The 12,360-nt window shown below is 51.6% G+C and overlaps 1 protein-coding gene across 1 annotated transcript; it reads left to right on the top strand.

Moving 5' to 3' along the window:
- Positions 1-601: 601 nt before the first annotated feature.
- LOC311033485 (uncharacterized protein) lies at positions 602-2,015 on the top strand (the record flags this gene model as incomplete). Its single annotated transcript, XM_084040996.1, has 5 exons — positions 602-751; positions 898-1,131; positions 1,484-1,603; positions 1,742-1,853; positions 2,005-2,015. 5 exons carry the CDS (start codon positions 602-604, stop codon positions 2,013-2,015), a joined length of 627 nt encoding a protein of 208 aa, XP_083897122.1.
- Positions 2,016-12,360: the final 10,345 nt, after the last annotated feature.

The following is a 12,360-nucleotide window of genomic DNA, read 5'->3' as shown; positions in this document are numbered from 1 at the left end:
AAGCACACACACACACACACACACACACACACACACACACACACACACACACACACACACACACACACACACACACACACACACACACACACGCGTAACCAACAAGAGTGGGTTTTATAAAACCACTGAACACACTACACATCCTGGTACTTCACACTGCAAGTGCAAGTTAGGGCTGCAGGGTTTTAATTCTTTGAATGCAGTGGGATGTGTGGCATGGCTATTGCATGTGTCCCCATTTAATTGTTTTGCCACTATAATCCAAGATATCCTCATAGATGGACACACATTCTAAATGGCCCTATTTGTGTTTCCTGTTGCAATGTTTGTGTTTCCTGTTGCAATGTCTTATATTTGAGGAATATTGGGTAGTCTTAACTAACCAATCGAACCCCTTGAGACTCACAAAATCTCACAAATTCTCTCTCACCCCTCTCTCTTTTATAGAATGCCTTGCTGTCATTTATGCCTGAAAACCTTGACGGTGGGCTCCCTGCCGGGCCACCTGATAAAAATTCATTTCGGCAAGAATGTGAAATTCTGAATCTGTGCAATAAGCACACCAATATTCGGTGTTGCCCACGGGGGCAAGTTCCTAGAGATGCACATGTTGGTCCATAAGGATTTTGGTCATGACCAGCTGGAGATATTTAAGGATATCGTCAGGAGAGGGGAGACCGATCGCCTCCTCAAGGAGCTCAGGGACACCAACCCCACAATCCCTTTGATGACCACCTGGGACAACGACGACGTATGTACAATATATTTTGTATTATGTTGGGCTTCCCCTCCTTCTCCTTATGCATCTCCTCTTCAACTTCGTTCACCCTCCGATTTCCTAGTCTATCTAGTGCTCCTACTCTGCATGCTGATCATGTTTCTTCTCTCCTTTCACAGAATAATCATCTGGTGATGGACATGCCCGCTTCGGCCAACCAGCCAGCCAGAAGGAAAGGACCATGTTACAAGCCTGGGTGTAAGACACTGCAGCGGCAACTTATGGTTCTCCTGAAAAAACAGCGGTGGCTGAAGGCAGAGCACCAGAGAGCCAAGAGGGAGCTTTGGGCCTTCAAGAGGGCTGGCGCACTCCATCAGCTCTCCCAACCAGTGGTGCCAGAGGTAGAGGTAGAGGTAGGTAGAGAAACGTATGTAGTCAGTCGTATCTGTCAAGTTGAGTTGTATACATTACCTAACAATTAAAAAATGTACACGGCAGACAGTGCTCAATAGAAAAAACTATGACCCGTGTAGAAACTAGTGCCGGTGAACTCGGCACCATTCACTTCTTATAGTTGCTATGCAGCATGTACAGTGGCAACTCCTATTTGTGTAAAAATCTGTGCCGACTATTATTTCTCAGCTGAGTCCAGGTTTAACTGTAAGTTACCTCTCACCTCTCCATACATCAGCTGAGTCCAGGTTTAACTGTAACTCTCCATACATCAGCTGAGTCCAGGTTTAACTGTAACTCTCCATACATCAGCTGAGTCCAGAACATGAACCCTATCCTGACCATTTGGATCAGGACACTGCCCAGAGTGACGTCGAGCAGATGGAGTCTGCTGCCCCCGCCCAAATAAAGAAGAAACGGACCCCTGTAAAGGTATTATCATCTAATTAAATTCACTTTCCCACTCAACATCATGCACGCATGATGTAGTAGAGATCTCTTTTAATCTCGTTTGTGTATATTTTATGTAATGGTTGATGTGGGCTGGTCTGTTTTGTCTTAAACATCTAGATGCTGTCACTGTCACCGGAAAAGGTCTTGACGAAGTCTCGAAGATTCAACATATTTTCTTTGAGCTTGGATGACTCCTCCTTCTCCCCCTCCAAATGCCAACCCTGGACATGTTGTTTGACACAAACTGTGCAACTATGGGGCTTTACCCCTGTATGAATCATCATTGTGTTGCTTAAGATAACCCATGTCACTGAAGCCTTTACCACAGACTGTACAACAAAGGGCTTTTCCCCTGTATGTGTCCTCATGTGTCTCTTCAGATTTCCATTAAGATTAAAGCCTTTGGTGCAAACGGTGCAACTAAATGGCTTTCCCCCTGTTTGGCTCATCATGTGTTGCCTCCGAACACCCATGTCATCAAAGCCTTTACGACAGAGTGTACAACCGTAGGGCTTTCCCCCTGTATGGCTCACCATGTATGTCTTAAGCTGCCTTTTACAAGTAAAACCTTTAACACATAACACAAAGTGTACAACTAGAGGGCATTTTCTCTGTGTGAACCATCAATGTTGCTCCAGATTCCATTACAATTAAAGTCTTTGCCACAAACTTTGCAACTATAGGGCTTTACCCCTGTATGAATCAGAATGTTTCTTCAGGTCATTCAGTTGAACAAAGCCTTTGCTGCCAACTGTGCTACAATGTCGCTTTTCCCCTGTATGAATCAGAATGTGTTTCTTCGTAATTCTATTACAATTAAAGCCCTTGCCGCAAACTTTACAACAAAAGGGATCCAACCCCTTGTGAATCCTCATGTTGTTTGTGTTGATGATTTATTAGAGAGTGTGTGGCTTAAATGCAATCTTTCTCCTTCCACGTGTGTTTTATGTGATTTCAGCGTGTTTAAATCTGTCTGGTCTTCCCTATTCTCCTCCCACGTATCACTGTCTTCAGTGTCAGATTCAGAACAATGTGAAGAGAAGAAATGTACGCCAGTAGCTGTCTGTACTGCTCCACTGTTCTCTGCTTCTCAGCTTGTCTTTTCATGTCTTGTCTCTCTGGATATGTTTCAATCATCATCTTCACTTTTCACTGCTGGTAATGTATATGTGTTGACCCATCAGCATCCTCTGGTTTCTGATGGACGTCCTCCTGTTCCTCTTTAATCTGTGGAGGCTTCGGTACATCCTGCACCAGACTGGAGCTCCACTCCTGCTGTTCAGGGGAAAACTCCTGTTTTAACACAGCGAGGTGGGAGAAATCTAGAAAAAAGATGACATGAGAGTTTGAATTTTTACATGAAGTGTTTGCAACATAATGGTTTCAGACAATGTTTTGATACGAGTGTAAGATGCCATACTAAAGTTATATTATAAAGACTATTCATTTTTTCGTTTCTGTTTTGATTATCAAAGACATTTGGTAGCAGTTACCAGCTGGAAATCAAAATCAAAATTCAAATTGACCTCTGCATGGGAATTGGAACTTGGACACAAGTAAAAAATAATAAAAGTCAATGATGTAACTCATCCGAATTCTATCTCATCCATGTATTAATGGTATTTGCTGCAGCTATGTTTAAACATCTTACAACAGTCAGCTCAGCATGTTTGATCTGTAATGCATCTGTCTCACAATACATGATCAGCACTTTATTTTCATGATTGCATCTTCAAATCATCCATGAATTGTCCCTCTAACCTAGCCTGGTAAACCCTCCCTCCGGAAATCTCATTTCCATTTGATTTCAGGAGTGAGTCTGGCATGAACGCCCATTCTGCAATATTGGCTCTGTACGCCAAACTGACGAGCCTATCAGCGTCGTCGCTCATCGTTCTGTGATTGACAGCTTACGTTGGCCAATCAGGTGGCGAGTTCGCGTGAGCCCGAATGAAGCCGAGTGCAGCCTGAGTGACGCCGAAAAAAGACGAACGGCAGCCATTGTTGTTCTGCGAGTGCCTTCACTTCTTACTTTTGTTTTTAAAACGGTCTCAAACTTCTTTTTTGAGGCACGGAATTTACTATTAAGATATCGTTTGGATAGAATTTAGTTGTTTAACTTCATATATGTGGTCAATTAATCATGACAGAGCCTATTTAAAAATATAAATTTAGAGAACCGGCAGTGGCGGGGAGTGACACGCATGTATCCCAATAAGGCAACCTATTTTGGGCATGGCCGTCTGAAAAGTCCTGTTGCGTCACATAGTCTGGAGGTGGTAAAAATGAACTGCTGATTGGCTGAAGGGGAAAAACGATCATTGGCTGAAGGGGTTGTCAGTCAACGGTATTACTCCCGCCCAACTCCAGCCCACAGCCAATATTGCAGAATGGGCGTTCATGCCCATGACTCACTCCTGAAATCAAATGGAAATGAGATTTCCGGAGGGAGGGTTTACCAGGCTACCTCTAACCTGCATGGTGGCCACTAGTATGGACAGACTACAATACTTTTGACTTTTAGCTTTACAAAATCAATGCAAAATGTGCAAAATATTTAAACTCAGTTTTAACAGTTTGTAATGTAGTGGATTACCAACCTGATCTGTGTAATGTGATGTGTGGTTTTGAAACCGTATCCAGTAGTCTGTGTTGCCTGTCAATTTCCTGCTTGGAACAGAAAGCTTGGTCTTTGTGTGTGGGTGTGTGGGTGTGTGTGTGTGTGTGTGTGTGTGTGTGTGTGTGTGTGTGTGTGCGTGTGTGCGTGTGTGCGTGCGTGCGTGCGTGCGTGCGTGCGTGCGTGCGTGCGTGCGTGCGTGCGTGCTGAAAATGCATGCTTGGTGGGCCCTAGGCAACAACTTTTTTGTAGTTTTTGTGTTATTACATACAGCACATTTATGGGATATTCTGTGTGTGTGCAGGAGTGTGTGTTTCTCATTTGGTTTCAGTGCTGCAAAAAAAATGGGGCATTGTTCTTTTTCTCTGTGTTTTTGTGCCATCGAGTCGAGGTAAAATCTGCTGCATGCCCTAGATTTCCGAAAGTCAGCCAAGCAAGCGGAAAGAATCTCCATATTGGAGATGTTTATTCATAGTTAATGTTGTTCAATTCATAACACTAGAGAGCTCTTTTCTCCAGGCAAGTGTCACATTTCTTTAGACCAACGTGAATCCAAGAAGCCCTCAGAGGAGTGACAATGATACAAGGAACAGCAGAAGCCAGCGCTGGCACTGAAGCCAACCATGCAGGTGGAATAATAATGTCTCACTGTGAGGTGTTGTGAACGGCTCGGCTTCCCGGGCGATCCTGTGTCTTCTTCTCACACCAGAGATATCCTGGCTACGTATTGACTGTCTCTCCTACTGCAGAACGTTGGATTGAAGCTGTCTGGATTCTATGTTTCCACTGTGAAATAAAACCTGCTGGGATGGAACCACACAAACATCATCCTCTCTCTCTCTCTCTCTCTCTCTCTCTCTCTCTCTCTCTCTCTCTCTCTCTCTCTCTCTCTCTCTCTCTCTCTCTCTCTTTCTCTATCTCTCTCTCTTTCCCTCCCTCCCTCTCTCTCTCACTTTGATTTCCATATTCACCCCCTTTACAGGAACTGTGGTGACTGATCGAGTTTGTTTTGGGCATTTATGTAGGGAAATTGTACAGCATTTGGGGAGTGGGGAAAATGCAAAACCAAAGTAAGTATAATTTCAACATACTGTAGATTCTTCCCGGTCCGGGGTACAGTCCATTCATGTGTCACAATGTTCCCTTCATGTTCCTTTGGTTGCCTATGAAGCAAAGAGAACCGACTGTCAGTCATGTATTTCACCAGTAATTATGAATGGGGGAAATAGTTGTTATCACTGGCTCTTGCCACGACAAATAATAGGGGAGGGAGATCAACGGAAAGTGTAACAAAGTAGGTTTATTAAATAATAAACTCTTAACAAAGGCAACTGATGAATATACTGAGAATAAAGTAACATGATAGGATTAACTAAGGATCCGATGAGGTGTGGAGTCAGTAAATCAGTGGTGTGCATGAGTGGAACATAGTGTAGTGCAGGGTGTGTGGATGGAAAGAATAGTTAAACGAAACATAACAGAGAAATGGAGAGCAGTGTAGAGCTGAGGAAGATGGCAGTCCTCTCTCCTCTGGATCTCATCACAGACTGAGCATGGACTAGACTCCTGGAGGCACCGGGCCCAGGTGCTCTCCAATGAGCCATTAGCAGGTACAGTATGTATACTGCCCCATGCTGTTCACCTAGGAAGATCAGTATGAGCATAGCAGGCAATCCCATAACACTCCATTTAAGGGAGTGGGGCATCACAAATTGGAATTCTCGCTTGCCGCCTGAGCACCTGTATGTTCATTGAGGAGAACCAGGAGCTTCCTGACTACAAGAAGCTCCTGTAGTCAGGAAGCAGAGTACTACACACTCCAAAGAAGTGGTAATTTAGGCTGATATGACATCACTCTACTTCGGAATTGTGATGGAATTCCAGCTTTTGAGAGCAACAAATTCCAAATATTGCCCGGTCAGTGTCAGATAATCAAGCTAAATCCCAAAGAGTGCCAAAGAAACACATGCCCAACATGCTTTTCTTTCTGACTGCCTTTGTGGATGAACTCAAAACACTGGAAGACAAAGGCATAACATGGAGAGATCAAAATAGTGTAGAGCATGTTACTAAAATACATTAGCATTAGTATGCTCATCTGATTCTGTTGCATGCCCCATTTGCAGGAATACCAAACAGTTCAATGGAACGATGTGATGTGTTGGTGGTGCCAAGTATTCATGCACAACCCCTGAACCACAGCTCAGGATAGAGGCAGAACACTTCAACCATGCTATGGCTGGAACAGCAAAGGAACCTGTAAATGGGCGTCAAAGGCCTCTCACAACTAATGAAACTACAGAATTTCCAAATAAAAAATGGTTTTGTGCCTGACTACCTGCATAGTGTTTGCCTTGGAACCACCCACCAGCTATTCAAGCTGTGGTTTGAGTCCACCAACCATGCCAAAGAGTGGTACTTGGGCCCCCCCAAAAAAGCTATAGACAAATAACTTCTTGCAATCAGACCTCCTCTAGAAGTAAAATGTATAATATTGGAAAGCATCAGAGTGGAGCTCCTTTCTCCTCTCTTATTCACTGCCTATTATCAGAGGTGTACTCAAGAAGAAGTATTGGAACCATATTTTTCTCCATGTATTTTCTGTGAACAGGAGAAAAGCATGTGATATTGATCTTGCACAGCGAGCACTGAAGAAGTTCACTGTGGACTTTTTATGGCACTGTGGAAGGTTTTATGGCACAGGAGCTGGGGAGCTTTGTGGGTTACATCAACATTCCCCTTTGAATCCTACAACGGTACCCTGTTAACATTCTTTTCACTAGTAAGAGACCACACCTTCTGCTCAAGTTAAACAGCATTTATTGAACACAATGAAATGTAAGTGTATTGAAGGGGAGCCCGAGGTGGGGCGAGACTCAGGGTGGGGGTATAGTCTCGGGAGCCAGGCGACCGCCGCGGTTGCTCTGCTCGGGAGCAGGCTGTCTGCTCGGGAGCGGTCTGTCGCCTTCGCTCCGACACTGCCCCCAAAAAGCTGGCTTGGAGGTGGCGAGGCCAGGAGGTGGAGACGGATGGCGTCCGGGTGAGCGAGGAGTGCGTTGGTGGTTCGGTGGCAGAGCTCCCTGGTTTCGAGGTCAGCTCGAGAATCTGGAAGAAACTACACGATGTACCATGTAACCTCCAGGCAAGGGGCCGAGTCCATCCTGGCCCAGGGCTTCGGCCGGTCCGTGGATGGGATGCTGGGCAGTAGGCGTACCTCGGCCGGGACCTGGAGAGAGCCGGTGGCTTCTAGGCGGGCAACTGACGTGTGATTCCTCCTGTCCTTGGACCCTCGGTCGGGCGAGGAAAAACTCCCTCCGGGGAGGATGGAGGAGGAAGAAACCTCGGGAAGGACCGCGAAGGAGGGGACCCCCTTCCAGGGCGGACAGGCGAGGAAACGGGCGCCGGTTACGGTCGGCCTAGGTGGAGATGGGCGTTGCGCAGGTCGTGGACGTTCGTCCTTATGTAGGAGTGGTAGGCCTCTGAGGACCATCGGCCGAGGATGCGGACGAGGTGGTCTGACAGGCCGTGTCTGGATGCGGTGGAGGCGGCGCCGATGCGAAAGGAATGGCCGGAGTAGAGCTGAGGTGGAAGGCCGGAGAGGGCGAGGATTTGGCGGAGGTGATGGTGGAACCAGAAGCGGGTGACGATGGAACCGGTCTCGGTGATGAATAGAGGGTCGTGAGGAGCGGCGTTGAGGGATCGTCTGGTGGCGATGTAGCGGAGGATAGGCTCGTAAGGGCTGAGGGGCGAGTCCAGCTTGAATAGGTGAATGATGGATGCGTGCCCCTGGTCTGATTTGCTGCGCTTCAGCGTGAAGGTGAGGGATTCGCCGGAGTGGAATGCGATGTCTGCCATGCTGGCGTGGCGTGACGGGTCGTACCGGGAGGAGGAGGACGTCATCTCGGAGCACCGCAGGAAGCCAAAGAACGCCAACAGGAACATGCATTCCAGGGTTGAGGAGATCAGTGGCGTGAGGTAGCCGGCACGGAGTGTGCGGAGGCAGTGGAGTAGTAGGTCGGAGGTTAGAGGGTGGCGTCTAGGTGGAGTCCGGACTTCGCTGCGCTGGAGGCCGCGGAGCAGCATGGTGATGTGGGGGTGAGAGGTGTCCGGGCTCTGCGATCCGTCCATCAGGCGGAAGAAGAACCGGATTCCACTGAGGTAGACGTGGAGGGTTGAGGTGCGGAGGTGTAGTTGGGTGTGGCTGTAGGTGAGGAAGGCGGCGATGATGGTGACGTCTGATGACGGAAACGGAGTGCCGGTGAGTGTGTGGAACCGCTTGAAGGCGTTCCACGCCGTGAGGTAGCTGGATAGGGTCCTGGGTGCAAAGCTGTTTACGATGTGATGACGTGCCTGGGTGATGAGGTGTTGGAGCTGGGGGTTCAGGTGAATATTGTCGTGGAAAACGGAGGAACCGGAGTTGGGTGGAGGTCGGCGTCCGGGGCGAGACGACGAAACTTCTGAAAAGAAAGGCGGGACAGAGAATCAGCAATCTGGTTAGAATGACCGGGGACATGGGCGGCACGGAGGATAAACTGGTGGGTGACTGAGGTCCAGATGAGGCGGCGGAGGAAGGGCATGATGGCAGGGGAATTGGAGCGGCCTTTATTAATCATGTCTACGGTCGATTGATTGTCCGAGTGAACTAGGATGCTCCTTCGGGACCATTCGTGCCCCCAAAGAAGCGCGGCAGTGACCAGAGGGAAGAGCTCGTGGAGTGCGGAGGAGGGGTGAGTGGAGGGGGGGGTGAAGGCGAGGAATTCGGTTGACCAGGCTGAGGCGAACCAGCGGCCCTGGTAGTAGCCCCCATAGCCGATGGAGGGGGCTGCGTCGGTGTATAACTGAATGTCGTCGGGGTTGGATACAAGAGTGTCATAAAAAAAAGTGATTCCGTTCCAGTTAGCTAGGAGGTGACACCAGAGGTGGAGGTCTGTGCGGCAGGAGGGAGTGATGGTGACTTGGTCGTGCAGGTTGGGAACGGAGGAAGCTGTGGCGAGGAGGTGGGAAATGAAAGGGCGGCCTTGGGGAATGATGCGGAGGGCGAAGTTAAGGTGACCGAGGAGTGCAAGTAGTTGTCGTTTGGTGCAATGAGGGGTGAGGATGTAGTTTTGGAGGAGAAGGGTGATGCGGTGGAGCTTCTCTAAGGGAAGGGAGGCTTGAAAGGCCACTGTGTCGAGGGTGATCCCTAGGAACTCCAGTGAGGTGGAGGGGCCGATGGTTTTGGCCTCGGAGAGGGGGACTCCGAGGTCTTTGAAGACCGAGCGGAGAATATTGAGGCCTTGTGCTGGGGGAGTTGTGGTGGGCTCGACGATTAGGAAATCGTCCAGCAAATGGACCAGGTGAGGGATGCGGTGATTATTGAGGAGGACCCAACACAGTGCTTCGGCCAGTGAATCAAACAGCTTGGGGCTGCTCTTGCACCCAAACGTTAAACGGACGGCAAAATAATAGGAGCCCTTCCAAAGCACACCAAAGAAGGGCCATTGGTCGGGGTGGAGAGGTAGTACCTTGAAGGCGTTGGTGATGTCTGCCTTAGATAGGAGGGCGCCGTGGCCGGCGAGGTGGATGAAACTGATGGCATGGTTGACGGAGGAATAGTGCATTGAATAGTCTTGGCTGGGGATGAGACTGTTGATGCTGGGGACGTGAGTGAGGGGAGGAGAGGTCCATGATGAGGCGCTTCTTCCCTGAATATTTTCGGGTCGCCACCCCGATCGGGTTAATTCGGTAAACGGGGAAGGGAGGTTCGTCGAAGGGCCCCATCATGAACCTCTCCTCGACCTCCTTGGCCAGTAATGTGTCGACCGCTTGGGGGTCTTGGATGGCGGACTGGAGGTTGTGACAGGTGTGGGAGATGGTGGGGGTGACTACCAGTCCGGGGTGAAAGCCGTAGGTGAAGCCGTTGATAATGAAGGTGACGAAGGGCCGGTCAGGGTGGTTGCGGAGTGCGGTAGCAAGGGCTGGGATGTTGACGGGTGTACTGAGGAAGTGGCCTAGTCATAGGGTGGGGTTGTGAGGGCAGGCGGTGCGTGTGTGGGCACCTCCACAGAAAGTGCAGATGTGGAGGTACCGGCAGGCCGACAGGAAGCAGCCGCGACTGTTGAAATTATTACAGACTGTGCGGCCTCCCTGGAGGAGGATAGGCCTCCCCAATTTGTCGGTCCCGCCGGAGTTGCGGGCGGGGTTAGTACTGGCTGTGGAGGGGGCGGGCCTGGGGATGAGGGGCGGCGGAGGGCCAGCGGAACGCATGCGGGGTAGCGAACGCGGAGGGTTGGTGGTGGTGGAAGGAGTGGGTTTGGAGTGGGGCTTCTCGACGGCCGTGGAGCATGCTTCGGCCGGGTGGGAAGGTGCTCCGCAAATGTTGCATGCTAGAGCGACCCTGGTTGCGAACACCCTGCAGTACAGTTCCTGGTCTTGGGTCCCCCAGTAGGTGCATTGGTTAAACTGCTGCAGGCGGGCTGCTGCTAGCATGGAAAATAAGATATGATAGTTGTAAAAACCGGTACCGCCGAACCGAATGGCCAGCTCCAGTACCGTGGTAAGGTACTGGTCCATTTCAGTCCGGCAGTCGGGGTAGGCGGAGCACAAGACGTCTCTGTATAGGGAGAAGGCGTACGCAAACTCAACGGGACTGAGGTCACGGGACCGGGTAGGGAGGGACTGGCGTAGCTGCGCTAAGAAGCCAAGGGGGGTGGTGAACTCTCTGTTCCGTAGCGGGTCAGTGATGGAGGGTTGGAGTAGTTGGGCCAAGTCTATGTACATACCGGATATTATCTGTTGGCGGAGGGCGGCGGGGACAAGAGAAGGCCGGTTTGCGTCCTGTTGAGGAGCGGTGGCTGGAGTGGCAGTGGCGAGGGTGTGTGAAGGGGCTGGTGCCGGGAAAGGGTTGAACCCGGTAGGCATGATGGCTCCTGGGAAGGAAGCCGGACTGGGGTTGGGGTGTGCGAGGGAACCCTGGGCATACATGGCTGAGAGGAAAGAAAACAGCTGAGCTGGGTCGGGAAGTTGCGAGGCCTGAGTGGGAGGTGCCGATTGAGGCGGGGGAGGCGGGAGGACGTAGGTGGGCGGCAGTGCGCCCTGAGCAAAGGGCGGGGCCTGAGGCGGGGGGGGTGCCGCCAGAGCAGGGGGCGGGGCTTGGGGAATGGGAAGTGCCGCCTGCACGAAAGGATCGTAGAGCGGCAGGGGAAGTGCCGCCTGAGCGACGGGGTCGTGGGGCATTAGGGGAGGCGGGGGGGCTGGCTGAGCCTGGTGGCGTGCTGACCGGGGGCGTCTAGCGGGGGGAGGGGACTGGGGTGCCTGGGGTGCGAGACGCCGTGCGGCGCGGGGAGGAGCAGGGGAGGTGGCCGGTGTATGGCTGCGAGCCGGGCGCCGATGAAGCACTGCTGGAGGAGTTGAGTGTTGCTGAACGGAGACGTGGCGCCGTGCCTGGGCGGGTGGCGGGGTGCGCTGCTGCACCTGCTGTCGTGCTGGTGGGGGGGAAGGGGGAGCATAGGGGTGCGGCTGCTGCCTTGCGTGGGAGCGGGGGTTGGAATTGGGCGGGGAGCGCTGCTACGCTACCCGCCGGCGTGCTGGTGAGGGAGAGGAGGTTGGAAGGTGAGAAGGCGAAATGAGCCGTGATGGCCGCCGTGTGGGGGAGCGGGAGGGAGGGGGGGGGGGTTGGAGTTGGGCGGGGAGCGCTGCTGCACTACCCGCCGGCATGCTGGTAAGGGAGAGGAGGGAGGAAGGCGAGGAGACGGCGAAATGAGCCGTAATGGCCGCCGTGCGGGGGAGCGTGGGGGGTTGCTGCACTACCCGCCGGCGTGCTGGTGAGGGAGAGGAAGTTTGGAGGTAAGGGGATGGCGAAATGAGCCGTAATGGCCGCCGTGCGGGGGAGCGGGGGGAGAATGGCGAGGTGCGGAGAAGCACCTGCCTGCGAGGCGTGAGCCTTGCGGGGGAAGGAGGCGGGGGAAGGGAGGAGGGAAGGTGGTGGGGAGAGGGCGAGGTACTGGCCGCGATGGTCAGTGCCTGCCTGTGAGCTGGAGGGACGTAAGAGGCTTGCGTCGGCCGGCGTGAAGGTGAGGGAGGGGGGGGGGAGGAGGAGGGCCGAGCGCTCACCTTACGTTGGGAGGGAGGGTGGGGAGCA

The sequence above is a fragment of the Gymnoscopelus microlampas genome (genome assembly GCF_963454915.1).
Source record: "Gymnoscopelus microlampas genome assembly, chromosome: 18".
NCBI lineage: Eukaryota > Metazoa > Chordata > Actinopteri > Myctophiformes > Myctophidae > Gymnoscopelus > Gymnoscopelus microlampas.
Note: the sequence above shows the minus strand (reverse complement) of the source record. Positions and strands in the feature narration are given on the sequence as shown.